General features: G+C 41.2%; 1 protein-coding gene across 2 annotated transcripts; it reads right to left on the reverse strand.

The window, feature by feature from the left end:
- Positions 1–1,048: 1,048 nt before the first annotated feature.
- On the reverse strand, positions 1,049–2,409 carry LOC110710397 (probable WRKY transcription factor 50). 2 transcript variants are annotated; one of them, XM_021888692.1, is made up of 3 exons: positions 1,869–2,409; positions 1,610–1,742; positions 1,049–1,475 (listed from the first exon to the last, which is right to left on the reverse strand). In XM_021888692.1, the coding sequence occupies exons 1-3, from the start codon at positions 2,182–2,184 to the stop codon at positions 1,352–1,354; spliced, it is 573 nt and encodes a 190-aa protein (XP_021744384.1). In that variant the 5' UTR covers positions 2,185–2,409; the 3' UTR covers positions 1,049–1,351. The 2 variants fall into 2 exon arrangements, with proteins under 2 accessions (XP_021744384.1, XP_021744383.1); XM_021888691.1 differs by having other exon boundaries at positions 1,610–1,745; positions 1,869–2,385.
- Positions 2,410–13,882: the final 11,473 nt, after the last annotated feature.

The following is a 13,882-nucleotide window of genomic DNA, read 5'->3' on the forward strand; positions in this document are numbered from 1 at the left end:
GGATGGGAATGAGACAACTAGTCGACGACTATTTTCATGGGTATGCTGGTGAAATCATGGCAAGTTCTTAGTATGAGGCTGGGTAATTGCTACAGTATCAGAATTATTTTTGGGCAGAAGTAGTAGCTTAGAAACGAAAGTTTGCCAGGTAGTTTTGTATAAGCTGATGTGCTTATATTAGACTTCAGATGCCTTAATCTCTGGCAGAAAAGTTGTAGAACTTTGCTGTCATGTTTATCTTGTCATACTTTGAAGACCATCTTATTTGCAGTGGGAAAAAAACTTCCTTCTTTGGTAGAAGCTGTTATTTGCTGTGGCTTCCAAACATATCATCTTCTTTACAAAGAAGAATGCATTAATGTTCACTCATTGCTTATCCTAACAGTTATTCAAACTTCAAACGTATGTCAGACAATTGATTCTGCTGCTTGTATAGAGTTAACTTATTTATTGGTTTCTAATTCTCAATCATCTAAGTACATCTAGTCAAATGTTTTTCTATGTTCCCAAAACTGAATCATGTACTAGATGTTTACGTTGTGTTTGTCTAACAAGGTACGCATTGAACAAGGGATGTATTTACCAAATAGTCCTTCATGAACCAAACTACATCTAGCTTTTGATTAAGGAAAGGAGGGTATGATAGACTCCTCACCCTGGGATAGTTGCGTATATGGTAGGTTGTGTCGCACTTCCTCAAATTAGGAATAGATCATGTACTAGACGTTTACGTCGTGTTTGTATTACTACCGTAGAAAGAATCGTATTGAGTATACATTCTTGACAACATGCAATTGTTCTGTCAAAATAGGTCCAATTATAAGTACTTGTTCTGCTACATTCAAAGGATATGTATCTGAATATTCGACTTCATTCAAATGGATAATTATCTTACAAACTGTTCCGGACTAGAAATATGATTTCAGACTGCCAGATTCAGCTGTAGTTTCTGATTTACATAGTTCAATGGGGTTGCCTCACTATCTTTATTTTTCTCTTTTCAGTTGAGACATCACCAATTCACCATAATATTTGTGACTGAAAAATAGATATGAAACGAAGTATACTCTGTATATACTACTACTGCTGTTAAAACAGAAAGTGGCACACTACATCTAACAAGCCTAAGATGACTAGTGTTTATTGTGTTCAATTTGTTACTGCAGTATTGATTTACAGATCTCGGATCTCCGGACAAAAGTGAAACACATGACAGTATGTGGAAAAAAACTTTTGCTGATCCCATATGGTCTGCCATCAATCCACCAAGCTCTGAAGGAGGAAACTGAAGTTCCTTGCAGCTGACAAGCACTTGCAGAGCATAGATCTCTGACAACATCCTCGAAGTTAACTACTTTGGGGCGTCATGGATATGATTGCCTTCATATGTTGTTATTACGTATTTCATGTCATCCCGGTCTCGTTCTACTCTCTTCTTTACAGGACAACCGTCTACAGCACACCTATAGTAGTTCCTGCATAAGTTTCAAAGAATGATCAGCTGTAGGCCTGTATTAGTAGGCTAGTAGCAGTAAACTAGTACATTAAACTCGGTAATGTGTTGTTCATATCATTATGCTGAAAATAGGCTTTGTGGGAGTTAAGTTACCTTGGGGTTGGGCTGTTTTTCACCATCTTCTTGCCATACTTTCTCCATTTGTAACCATCATCTACGACATCAATCTCCGATTTCATTCTGAGTGCAACCCTTTCCTTCTTCTCTTTGCCACTTCTAACTGCTCCTGCTAATAATAGTGAGTGAAAAAAATAAAATTCAGAATGAATATATTTATGCATGCTATATTATCCAAGTATAGCTAAACAATATAGAAAGAAGAGGGAAAAGGCGGTATATTGAACTCGCTTACTGCTGTTCTCTCCCTCGTTTTGGATGTTGCTGCTTCCCCCAAAATCATATAGCTCATTTCCTTGATACCCGAAATTCTGATTACCCTGTGAACCGAAATCCATGGACTGCTGCTCGTTGCCCCAGTCTTCAAAGGAGAAAAAGTCTGAAACCTCGAAATCAGTACTCTGCTCGAAAAAATGATCACTTCCTGAGGACTCAATTGAACTGAAAGTGTTAGTAGTAGTTGTCATAAGGTGTTTGTTGTTGTTTAGGTATGCAAAGGATGGGAGAGTCGAATAAGGAACGAAACACGAAACGTATACGTTGCTTGCCATTGTCAATAACAGGAGTAGCAGGATACATATAATGTGCAAGATATTCGCGCTTATTACATCAGTGAAACCTTCCTAGGAGCTTCCATTGACATTTAAGTTACAAGGGAAGTTTCATAGGTTGGTTCTCTGGATTAAGTGATGGCTATATAGGAAAGTAACTAAGGGGGGGGGGGCTGTTGAAGTGTGCAATGGTAAAAGTGTTTATATTTGAAAGGGAAAAGGACTATACCATTTGCTATGGATGACTTGTGAGTAGACTTTGGTTTAATAATATTTTCGGGGTTGATTTCGTGACGTAATTCTATAATTTTCGATTTTTCGCAACAATTTGACTTTTACAATATTCATATATAGAGTACAAAATATTAGGTTTGACTATATTTTCTTACTGGTTTATAATGTTACCGTGTAATATATTGTTGAATTGGTTTCAAGGTATACATTTCAAAACTTATAATAACTTTTACTATATACTTATTAAATTGCATGTCTGATATATAGTGTTAAACTTAATTATACAATAGAGTGTATTGGTCAAATTGTTGCAAGTATATAAGAACGAAGGGAATTATTTTATAATTTTATTTGAGTGGATGTGCTTAGACCAACCCGTCCACCAAGGGAGGAATACAAGTCAAATTCTTTGATTATCATTATATGATATGAAGATCTTATTCATATTTATAGTTATGGTGTATTAATATATATGGTCTACCATGTATTATCAAAAATAGGACTATATTAACACTTATTAAAAAGCAGCATGCCTTTTTGGTTTATAGATATTATCCTTGCACTTGTAGAAACCTGCAGGAACTGATCTCAGCTGCAGTTAACTGGTAATCAGCTTTCATAATATTATCCTCCCTCTCTCTAAATTCTAAATATAGTAACCACAAGTTTTAACTTAAGTAACCCCTCTTCGCCTTTTAATTGCAATATTTGAATTTTTTAGATTATTTAGAACTCTAACCATCTTTGGTAATATGTGTAAAGAAAAATATATTTATATAAGATTTTGTTAAATAATTTTTTTTTTTTGAATAAAATCTTGTTAAATAATCTTTATATGAATTACATAATTTTTAAAATATTAATTTTTAATAATAAAAAGAATTCATAAGTTGTGCATTGGTTATTGTGTGAAATTCAAAATATTGCATTTAAAATTTAAAAGAAAAAGATTGGTTAGAAATCAAATAAAGAAATTGCAATTTGAAGTTGTTTGAAAGTTTATTGATCAATTTTTCTTTTTTTTTTTTTACAAAAATAATTTTTGAATTTTCTATACATTTTGATTTCAATTTCACGAATTTTTGTATAAAGTATTACGTACAATACAAGTATTGGAATATTTTTAAAACTTCATGTAATGTTATATTGAATCCTTAATAAAAATAAATAGTAAATTTAAATTAAAAATTATTTGAATTAACACAAAGTTATAGGTGGTTTTCCCAAAAAAAAAAAAAAAAAAAAAAAGTTATAGGTTAAGGGTTCGTTTTATTCACCTAAATTATTTTTCTGATCATTTGAACTTATTGAATTTGGGTTGTCCTTATTAGTTTTTAATACAAAGTAATTTTTTTCACCGAACTTAATTATTGTAATTTATTTAAATTAATTAATCCTTATCTAAACTTATTCTTAAATTAAAGAAGATTAAATAAGGTGAATCGAACTTTAAATCTCTCTTAAACTACTAAAAACACGAGTTAACAATTAAACTTATTACTTTATTAGCATCACTCAATAAAAAGTAAGGTTAACGACTAATACTAGTTTGTCAACTAGAACTTGGGAGCTAAGTCTTTTTTCATAAATAATACTTCCTTCGTTCTAGTAATATTGCAACAACTAGACTTTTACACTATTCATTACGCTTATTTGACCACATATTATAATTTATACGTAAAGTAAAATATAGTCATGTGGGGTCTTATTAAATTTGTCTCGTAAAATATTTTCACAATATCAACTATTTATAATTTTTACTCTTATATAATTATAGATATTTAGCATAATGTGCTTTGAAATGCGTAATTTCATGCTTGTTACAATATTTGTGGAGCGGAGCAGAGCATAGAAAGTATAACAACTTAGAACTCAAATACATAGTATAACATACTTCGTATATCATTATTATATCATACAATTATCACACAATCACAGTTATTATAATCATATTATCGTTATATTTTCTAGAAGAGCTTATCTTATTTATATTATTATTAATTTAGTATTAGTCGTATTATTATATATATAGAGCATGTGTTAGTTTAATTGTTTTTCCCTTTGATAATACTTTATAAAAAGTTAGAAGATGTCGCTAATATAAGATGCATTATTAGGCTGTAAAAGACTTTTTGACTAGTACTGACCAATGACTATTGACTAAAGACAATTAAAAAATTGTGTCCAAATGAGCTGAATGCTTATATGTTTTGAAAGCTTTGCTTAATATTCGATCTGTACACACTTGAATCTTAACTCATTTTCATGACATCATAAGCCAGACAAGCAGAATCATCGAACAAATAGGTAGAGGATTTCCAAAACGTATCATCAAGGGCATATGTTACACTAATTTAATTAAGTCGTTTTAGGATAAGACCCCTAAAGTCACTGTATCTAATTAACAATATCTACTCCCTCCGTGTTTATATAAGTGTTACACTTTAACCGACATATAATTTTAAGTAATTTAATTAATTTAAATAAAATAAGAGGTAAGTGGGGTAGTTGGAGTATTAAAAAAATTATAAAAGAAAAATAGTGAGGCTAATAGTTTATTAAAAATAATAAATGTGAGAGGAGAGACATACCAAAAAAAAAATAAGTATTGGATTTAGGTGGAGACCATGAGAAAAGAGAGATATAATATTAAAATATAGTTTTTTGTCAAAAAAGGAAGTGTAACACTTATTTAAACACGGCCGTATTTGATAAGTGTAACACTTATTAAAACACGGAGGAAATATACTAATATAACGAAAAGAGAAATAAATATATACGACACATATATATCACCCTTTGATACTTTTTTTTTTTTTTTTTTTTTTTATATGCTTTCATACTCAATTCAAATGACCAACATGGATTAAGGGTACGACGTTCATTTTGTGCATTGTTTTTTCTTTTTCTTTTTAAAAAAAAATTAGTTTAAGTCCCGTGCAACATACGGTTTTTACTTAACCTAATTATAATTTAAAATGTCAATTTAACAATAATTTTTAACAATAATTTAAAAACTCAATATTTTTAGTTGAAACAAATACTTGAATTTCTTCTCAGAAAAAATTAACTTGAACTTTATATTATATCGATATCAAAAGTTTTGATCATTAAACATTTTTTTTAAAATCAAATTTAATGATTATAGGGTTTTACGTAAGAATGAGATTTTATGTTAATTACAATCATATCCGTGCAATTTTATTATGTACCCTATAAGTCCCTATTTTGTTGGCATGCTTTAACCGGCACAATATTTTATAGCATACTTAATTTGACCGGCAAAATGTTTTATACAAATTTAACTGACTTATTTTTTTGTGACAATTAATAATCAAGGTTTTTTTTTATTTTTATTATATATTTATAGTTATTGAATTGTTGTGTTATTAATTTAAATAAACAACAAATATACATAATAAAAGCTAAAGTGTCAATCCTGGTGTTTCGGGGTTTTCTGATGTCCTGCGGGAGAGTTACAATTCCGAGACTGGAACCGGACGCCTGTACCTGCAAAATAACGGAGACTCCTGGGAGCTCCGCCTCCAACGGTCAAGTTAGTACCTGATTAAGGAGTAATTAACGCGGAAATTAAAGTAATAAGGTCTCTCTAGGTGAGGGTGTTTAATGTAGGTAATCTGCTTTGTTAGCGAGATCAGCCGGTTATTAGTGTGTTCCGTAATGTTTCTGTTCTGTTCTCCCCCCCCCCCCCTTAATGAGGATTAAGGGAGGTATTTATAACCTTGGGAAACGTGCCCATCCTAGGTTTAGGTAAACCTAGGGCCGATTGGGCTTCCCTCGGAAGTTGGGCCTGGGTGGCCGGTTTTCCCATTTGGCATGGGTGGACACGTGGTGTGTCTCAATTGGTCCGTAGAGGACGTATCTGTGATTGACACGTGGCAGGCTCCTATTGGCTTACGTGAAGGACACGTGGCGGAACCTGGTTGGTCCACTTGTCAGACGGTGATTGGTGGATAAAAATCCCCTAATCATTTGCCCCTCACAGGTGGCACGTGACTGGTCATGTGTCACCTGTGACAGGTGTCGCATGGTGACAGGCGACGGCCTGCTACAGGTGTCACCTTGCAAATGGCCGAGAGATTTTCCCGCCCAAATTTTGAATTTGGAAGCGACCCTTCGCCTTCTCACTTTGCCTATATAAGGAAGTGCTGACTTCGGTCATTTTCACATCTGAGAACTTTGCGAGAACATTCGGACCCCTGAACTTGCTCTGACATTTCGGACCTTTTCTGCCTACCGCCTGTTCTGACAAGCCGTTTGCAAAGGATTTCAGAATTTCATCAGTCGTCACTCGTTCAGGTAACCGTCGGTTCTCTTATTCTTAATTTTTTTTCTTAATTATTTTTTGAAATGGCACCATGGAAGCACACGACACGACCTAAGTTAGTGATCAGCCGGTCACCGGGGACGGCTGAATCTAGGACTAGGAGTGCCGCCTGCCCTTTTCTGGACCCATCTTTGCCCTTTATACAAAGTCCGACTGTATCTGTGTCTATGCAGAACGTGATGGCCAGAACAAAGAAGACTGCTAGGATCTCAAACTCGGACGGCTCCTCCCAAAGGGTGCCCATTAGTGAAACATCTGACCAGGCGCCAGATGTAGATGGGAAACAAGGCGGCTGCCTAGCCGACAGTTCTGAGGGAGGGGTCAAGGTGATTCCTTCCCATTTGACCGTTGATATGTCTAACTTTTCTCCTGCTCCTTCTAAGGGAGAGGAGGCGGGCCCCTCTGGGAGAGGGGAGGAGTCGTCCTCTTCGGACTCGTCAGCGGACGAGTCCGAGTCCAGCTCTTCTGGCCACGCTTCTCCAGGCTCAGAAGAAAGAAACAGCCGCCTACAAGAGGCGAGGCTTTCTCATGCAGTTGAGAAGGGGGGCAATTGGGCGGAGCCGTCCGCCTCTTACAGAGAGGAAAACACCCCCTACTACTGCACGGTACCCCGGGGCCGGATCGCGGCCATGAAAGACAAAGTGGAGAGCTTTATGGCTAACCACAGAATGGGCCCCGGATTTTTACTGTTCGTGCCGGATCCAAAAGACACTGTCGTCTGGCCGGCTGGTACCAGCTATGATGGCGGCTGCTTTGGCTGCTATGAGGCGGCCATCAAAGCTGGGCTGCGCTTCCCATTACATCCGGCTGTTCAGCGGATTTTAGACGGGTATGATTTGGGGTTATGGCAGTTAGCCCCCAACTCTTGGGTAAACGTACTCGGCTATGTGGCCGGGTGCGAAATGTACGGGGTGGAGCCAAACTTTGAGGCTTTCGCCCACATGAACTATCTCAGCCGGACCCCTAAGTCGGGAGGTACCGGCTGGTATCAATTAACAAGCCATAGGGGCTACCTCATGACGAGAGGTAAGGCTAACAAATGGAAGGATTGGCGGAACACCTTCCTTATCATCGAGGGTTCAGACACGGAGCTGAACAAACGCTTTAACAAGTGGAATAGGGATCCGCCTCTTCTCGCAGGCGGCCGCAGCATGCCGCCTGTTCCCCCAAAGGCTAAAAAAGAGATCCTAGACAAAGGACTCTTCAAAGTAGAGACTAGGGTGAACTCTACTTCAGGGGTACGAGAGCAAGTACCCCTAAACTGCGTCCCGAGCTTCAAGTGGCTCTATGACGAGTACTTTTTGGCCGCCTGTGGCCTCAGCAGTCGGTGCACTAGAGGTAGCCGGCCTGACAAATACTCTGTTTTTTCACGCCTTGTTTACTTGGGATTTTTACTAACTTTGCTGTTTATTTTTTGCAGCTGACGCCATGAGTAAAATAACAGCATCCAAGACTGCGGCGGCCATGTTGCGGGCCTCTCTCATGCAACAGTCTTGTACCGACTCCCCCAACAAGGGGGCACCCTTGGTAGGCCTCGAAACTCTTCCTCTTTTAGGAGTTGTTGTCTTATGCATATACTAACTCTTTTTTTTTTTTTTTTTTTTTTCAGTCGGGCACTCCAAGAGCTTCTTCCTCGCAACAGCCGGACCCCAAGGCCCGGAGGACGACTGTTGCAAGCTCTCCTGGGTCTTCCAGGAAAACAGTGGCGGCTGAGCAGCAGCCGGCCACTTCTTCTAAAACTCCGGCGGGGCCGCCTAGAAGTATGGACAATTGCTTGTAAAAACTTTTACACTTGCTTCCTTCTTGACTAGGTCTAACTTGCTTTTTTACGCTTGATGCAGCCGGCCCTCAGGGGCCTGACTTGGTAGAGGTGGCCAAGTCCATGATCAAAGTAGTTCCTCCATCTGAAAGGGAGGCGGTCAGGGGTGTCGGCACCCTTGACCTTGATGGGATTGCAGGGGTCCTTGCTGAGGTATACTTTTTGAGTATTTGAATTCCAGGACGCCTGTTATCTTTTTTGTTTGGAAACTGACGCCTTTTTTTTTTTTTTTTTTTTTTTTTTTTGTACTTTGGCCCTGCTCCGAGTTAACGGCCTTCGCAAGCCGCTTGATCGGAAGAACAAGGAGGTAAAGGCTGCAAAAGCTATGGCCGCCTCTGACTGTGATAAGGCAATGTTTCAAATTGCCCAAAATGAAGTACTGACCATTGATATTCTTTATTATCAGGCGCAGGCTACCGCCGCTGTTCGGGCTCAGTTAGAGGCGGCCCAGAAGAGGAACAGCGAGCTGGAGGCGACCGTCTCCAATCTCAAGGCCGAGCTTAAACCTCTCCGCCAAAAGATACTCTCATACGATGCCATGGAGAAATCCTTGGCTAATGTAAAGGAACGCCTGGTGACCCAGGAGAAGAGTCTAACTAAAGAGCTCTCGGAGAAGGCTGAGCAAGAGAAGAGAGAGCTCGTCCGAGAGATGATTGAAGACTCTTCCCAGATCCAGCGCATGACCTGGAGCCGCCTCTTCCCCAGTGCCGACTTTGCCTCGTGGGAAAAAACGTACCGCCAGTGTTCTGAAACATATAATCAAGAGATCCTGGCGGCTGCTGAGGACGAGGCGTTGGAGGGGCCGGATGCTGAGGATGAGCAGCCGATAGTGGCGCTTGTGCCACTTGGGGGCAAGGCATCGAAAAAGGATGCAGCTGAAGGCGAGTCCAGCAAGAAGAGTGCTGACCAGGCGGCAGCTGCTAATACTGAACTGCCCCCTTCTTAAGCTTTATGTATTCTTTCCACGGCCTGCGTGCCGTTTGCTTGTATTTACCCGGCCAGGGGGCCGGGGTTTTGAATATTTTAATCTTCATTAATGCAATTTTATTTGCTTGAAATTTGTCTAAGTGTTGAATATTTTGATATTGATTTGTACACTATATCGACTGTTTTGCATGGCCGATTGTAGACAGGTACGGATGGTCCGCCTATGCCCCTGGACGACTGGTTGTCTGTTTCCAAGCTGGGCGATCAGTCGGCCATTTATTCAATCGGTCTAGGTCCCGTTTAAAAGATCGGATTACCTTTAGGCAGGCGGTCCTGTTATTTGTAAAATTAACCAAGAAAGGGTTTTCTTACTTGTGTGACTAAGTAAATATGGCTCTACCTAGTCGCCGAGTGATTGAGTAGTAGAGGTATCAAGCGGTGGGCACCGGTTGTTCCCCTTTATTCGCCAATGTTTGTTGGCTATTAACTTGAAGGGAAACCTAGTAGGAATAGTAGTTTGAATGCCCTTGTTTGTCAAAAAACAGGTGGTCTATTCAGACTTTTTAGGTTCCATACCAAGTTTGGGAGAGTGACTGTAAGTTAACGTTGGTGTTACTCAGTCGTCCTCAATCTAGATTGAGTAGTAGAGGTACCAGGCGGCAGATGCCGGCTGGACCCCTTGATTCGCCAATGTTTGTTGGCTATTAACTCAAAAGTTGTTAACCTAGCAGGAGTAGTGGTTGAGAGCCCCTGTTTGCTAAAAACAGGCGGACGACTCATACCTTTTAGGCTCCATACTAAGTTTGAGAGAGTGACTATGAGTTAACTTTGGTGTTACTCAGTCGCCGTCACTCCTGCTTGAGTAGTAAAGGTACCAGGCGGCGGAGGCCGGCTGAACCTTTTGATTCGCCAATGTTTGTTGGCTATTAACTCAAGAGGTACCCCCTGCATTTATCCCAAGTGATACAGGCGGTAATCCGACTCAGATGTCAACTGTTACCACTAGTTTGGTTAGTGATAAAGTTATCCTTGTCTCAAAAACGGCTACGTGGTTGCCCTTGGGGACAGTCGTATAGGTGCCGTGTAATTAGTTTATAGAACAATGTTCCACCCAAAAGGGAGCTGCTCTCTGCGACGAATTTCATCCGGAGGGATGCCGTCGGACGCCTGCTATGATGTTGGGACAGGTCGTATTAGTTTTGTAGATTTGATCAGTTGGCTTGGCGCCTGGTCTGATCATTCGGCCTGTGGCCTTGGTAAGTTCTTGGTGAACGTAGGTGCTAAATAAAAGAAGGGTAGCCGCCTGTTAGGCACAAGGTCGGCCAGGCCCTAATCTTTTTAGCTAAGTATTAGGGGGGTGGCTATGTGCTTGGAACCAGTCGGCCATCTTCTTATGGAGAGTAGCCGACTATATGCCCAGGCGACATGCCCCTATTGTGAGTGAAATACTCAATGGAGAGTAGCCGACTGTAAAGGTACAGACGGCATGCCCCTCTGAAGATAGAGTGTAAAACTCAATGGAGAGTAGCCGACTGTAAAGGTACAGACGGCATGCCCCTCTGAAGATAGAGTGTAAAACTCAATGGAGAGTAGCCGACTGTATAAGTTACAGACGGCATGCCCCTCTGAAGATAGAGTGTAAAACTCAATGGAGAGTAGCCGACTGTAAAGGTACAGACGGCATGCCCCTCTGAAGATAGAGTGTAAAACTCAATGGAGAGTAGCCGACTGTAAAGGTACAGACGGCATGCCCCTCGTAATACAAAATTGAATAGTAAGTGCAAACTTTTATTAAGTAGCCGACTGTAAAGGTACAGACGGCATGCCCCATGGTTCCGCTTCTTTTGCCGTACCGGCTTCTTTTTCGGATCCACGACGAGTTTATGTACCGCCAGATCAGGACTAATGCCTGGCATTTCATGGACTTCAAATGCAAAGATGTCCTTGTATTCTTTCAATAGGTTGTGAAAGTCGTCACCAAGGTTTCTCAGAGCAGTCGTCCCAATGTTGACTGTTCGGTCAGGACGTGAGTCGTCTAAGATCAGGTCCGCATGCTCACCAGCCGGCTGAGGGCGGAACTCATCCGGCCGCTCCTTTGCCAATGATTGCTATTTTCTTGCTTTTCTTGCGGACTCTGTCTGGGACGCCTTTCTTTTTTTGCCGCCTGCTTCTTGAACAGGCGCACTCTTCTTGACATTGTCAAGGTCTGTTTTTTCACCACTTGACCCAGTGGCCATAACGGTGGGCTTGACATCCGAGAGATAGCACTCTCGGGCCATCCTCTGATCTCCCCTTAGGGAGCCGACTGTTCCATTATCCCTCTCAAACTTGAGCAACATAAGAGACGGGATTATAACAGCCTTGGAATTATTCAGGGTTGGTCGACCCAGAATCATGTTGTAGGCCGAGAGTTCCTCTACTACTAGGAACCGGACTACCATGTGTCGTCCTTCCCTTTTTTCTCCCAGGCGAATGGGTAAATCTACTCGTCCCAGTGGGTGGACGACTCCTCCTCCAAACCCTATTAAAGGGTGGGAGGCCGGATGTATGCAGTCTGTCTGATATTTTAGTTTCGACAGACATTTGCTGCTGATGAGATCTGAGGAGCTCCCGGTATCTATGAGGATTCGGCCAACTCTCTGGTTGGCCACTTTACATTCAATAACGAGAGGGTCGTCATGCGGCCCCGTTACCCCTCCTAGATCCTCTTCAGTGATGACAATCTCAGGAAATGTATATTTGGACGGCCGTTCTTGGTGAACGGAATTTACACCTAACCGCCTTATATTATCTTTGTTGCCCCTAATAGTGGGACCGCCTCCTGAGAAGCCGCCTGCAATAGTGTAGACGACTGCATCATCTGTATCAGAGCTGTCGGCCTGTTGATTCTTTTTGGCCGACTGTTTTTTCGAGGAAGTGCTCCCCTTGGATTTCTTGACAAAAGAGTCAAAATCACCTTGCTCAGCCAGGCGGTCTAGGTACCGCATAAGACTGATGCAGTCATTGGTGTGATGACCAACGTCATCATGATAAGCACAGATTTTATCTTGGTTCCGGTTGTTTGCGGAACCCTTCATGGGGACCGGCTTCTCAATTGAGATCCGTCCCTTAATTTCTTTTAGGATAAACTGGTTATCCTTGTTAAACGCATACTTTGGGGAGTATGGTTTGAATTCTTTTTTCTTTTTCTGGGCCGGCTGTTTAGAGGAATCAGCCGCCCAGACCTCTTTTCTTTTCTCATCTTTGTTTGACGACTGTTTCTGTCGTCCTTCTCTTTTGTCGAACCTTTTCCCGTCTGACTGTTTTATCGTACACAGATCAGTCGCCTGTATATAGGCTTCTGCTTCAATCAAGGCCTCTTAAAGAGTCGCCACCCTTTTTCGAACCAAATCAAATTTGAAGGTAGACCCGTCTTTGAGACCTCTAAAAAAGTCGGTATAAGCTACCTCATCCGGTAACCCTTGAATCTGTATTCTCATCAGGTTAAACCGCCTGATGTAAGAACGAAGCCCCTCCTTCTCGCCCTGCTGAATTGTTCCCAAATCAAGGGTCGTTTTCTTCGCAGGGATGTTCATGGCGAAGTTGGAGGCAAATAAGTAAGCAAGCGTCCTGAAGCTATTTACACAACCAGTCGGCAGGTTGCCGAACCATTGCTGTGCGATTCCTTTGAGAGTCGCTGGGAAACACTTGCACCAAGTGGGATCATCCAACCCTTGAAGGTACATCAGGTTGGTGAATGCCATCAGATGGTCTTCTGGGTTAGTAGTGTCGTCATAGGCGCCTACTAGTACATTTTTTACTTTGGCCGGCTGAGCGGCGTCAGTAATTTCCTTGGAGAAGGCCGACGGTTGTTCACCAAGTCTAAGCAACCGTAGCTGCCAGCCCATAGGTTGGACGTTTTTTGCTGTAGGTCCACCAAATGGAGGTGGCTGCATAAAATACTGTTGTTGCGGCACAAATGGTAAGTTTGGTACCGCCTGGGCACTATGAAAGCCGGACTGACGGGAGGTGCCGCCTGACTGACTCTCATGGTACGACTGAGTATGCCTCATCGAGGCATTTCGCAAACTGTCTTGAAAGTTTGAAGTAGAAGCCGACTCTGACAATCGGTCACTCTTCTTCTGCTCTAGCAGTAGCCGAGCATCTGTGAATGTTTGCTTTGACCCGTCCGCCTGAATATGACGAACCGGTTTCCTATTTCCTGTAGGATAACGGAATTTTGTGAAATCAAGGGCAGGTGGCTCCCGCTTCCTAGATTTAGGATGAGGAGTCGCCTCTCGCCCTTGAACTGGCTTCCTCTTCAGTGAAGTGGAGGGTTTCTTGGCCGACTGCTCCTTGACTGAAGCAGGCGGCTTCTTGTTGATCAACTC

The sequence above is a fragment of the Chenopodium quinoa genome, unplaced genomic scaffold, assembly GCF_001683475.1.
Source record: "Chenopodium quinoa cultivar QQ74 unplaced genomic scaffold, ASM168347v1, whole genome shotgun sequence".
NCBI lineage: Eukaryota > Viridiplantae > Streptophyta > Magnoliopsida > Caryophyllales > Amaranthaceae > Chenopodium > Chenopodium quinoa.

Bases quoted from the DNA above. Each gene is read 5' to 3' on its own strand.
- LOC110710397 (XM_021888691.1), bottom strand. From the start codon at position 2,184: ATGGCAAGCAACGTATACGTTTCGTGTTTCGTTCCTTATTCGACTCTC. The intron at 1,746-1,868 runs GTAAGCGAGTTC...CACTATTATTAG, and splicing joins AAACGAGGGAGAGAACAGCA to CAGGAGCAGTTAGAAGTGGC. The intron at 1,476-1,609 runs GTAACTTAACTC...AAACTTATGCAG, and splicing joins AAAAACAGCCCAACCCCAAG to GAACTACTATAGGTGTGCTG.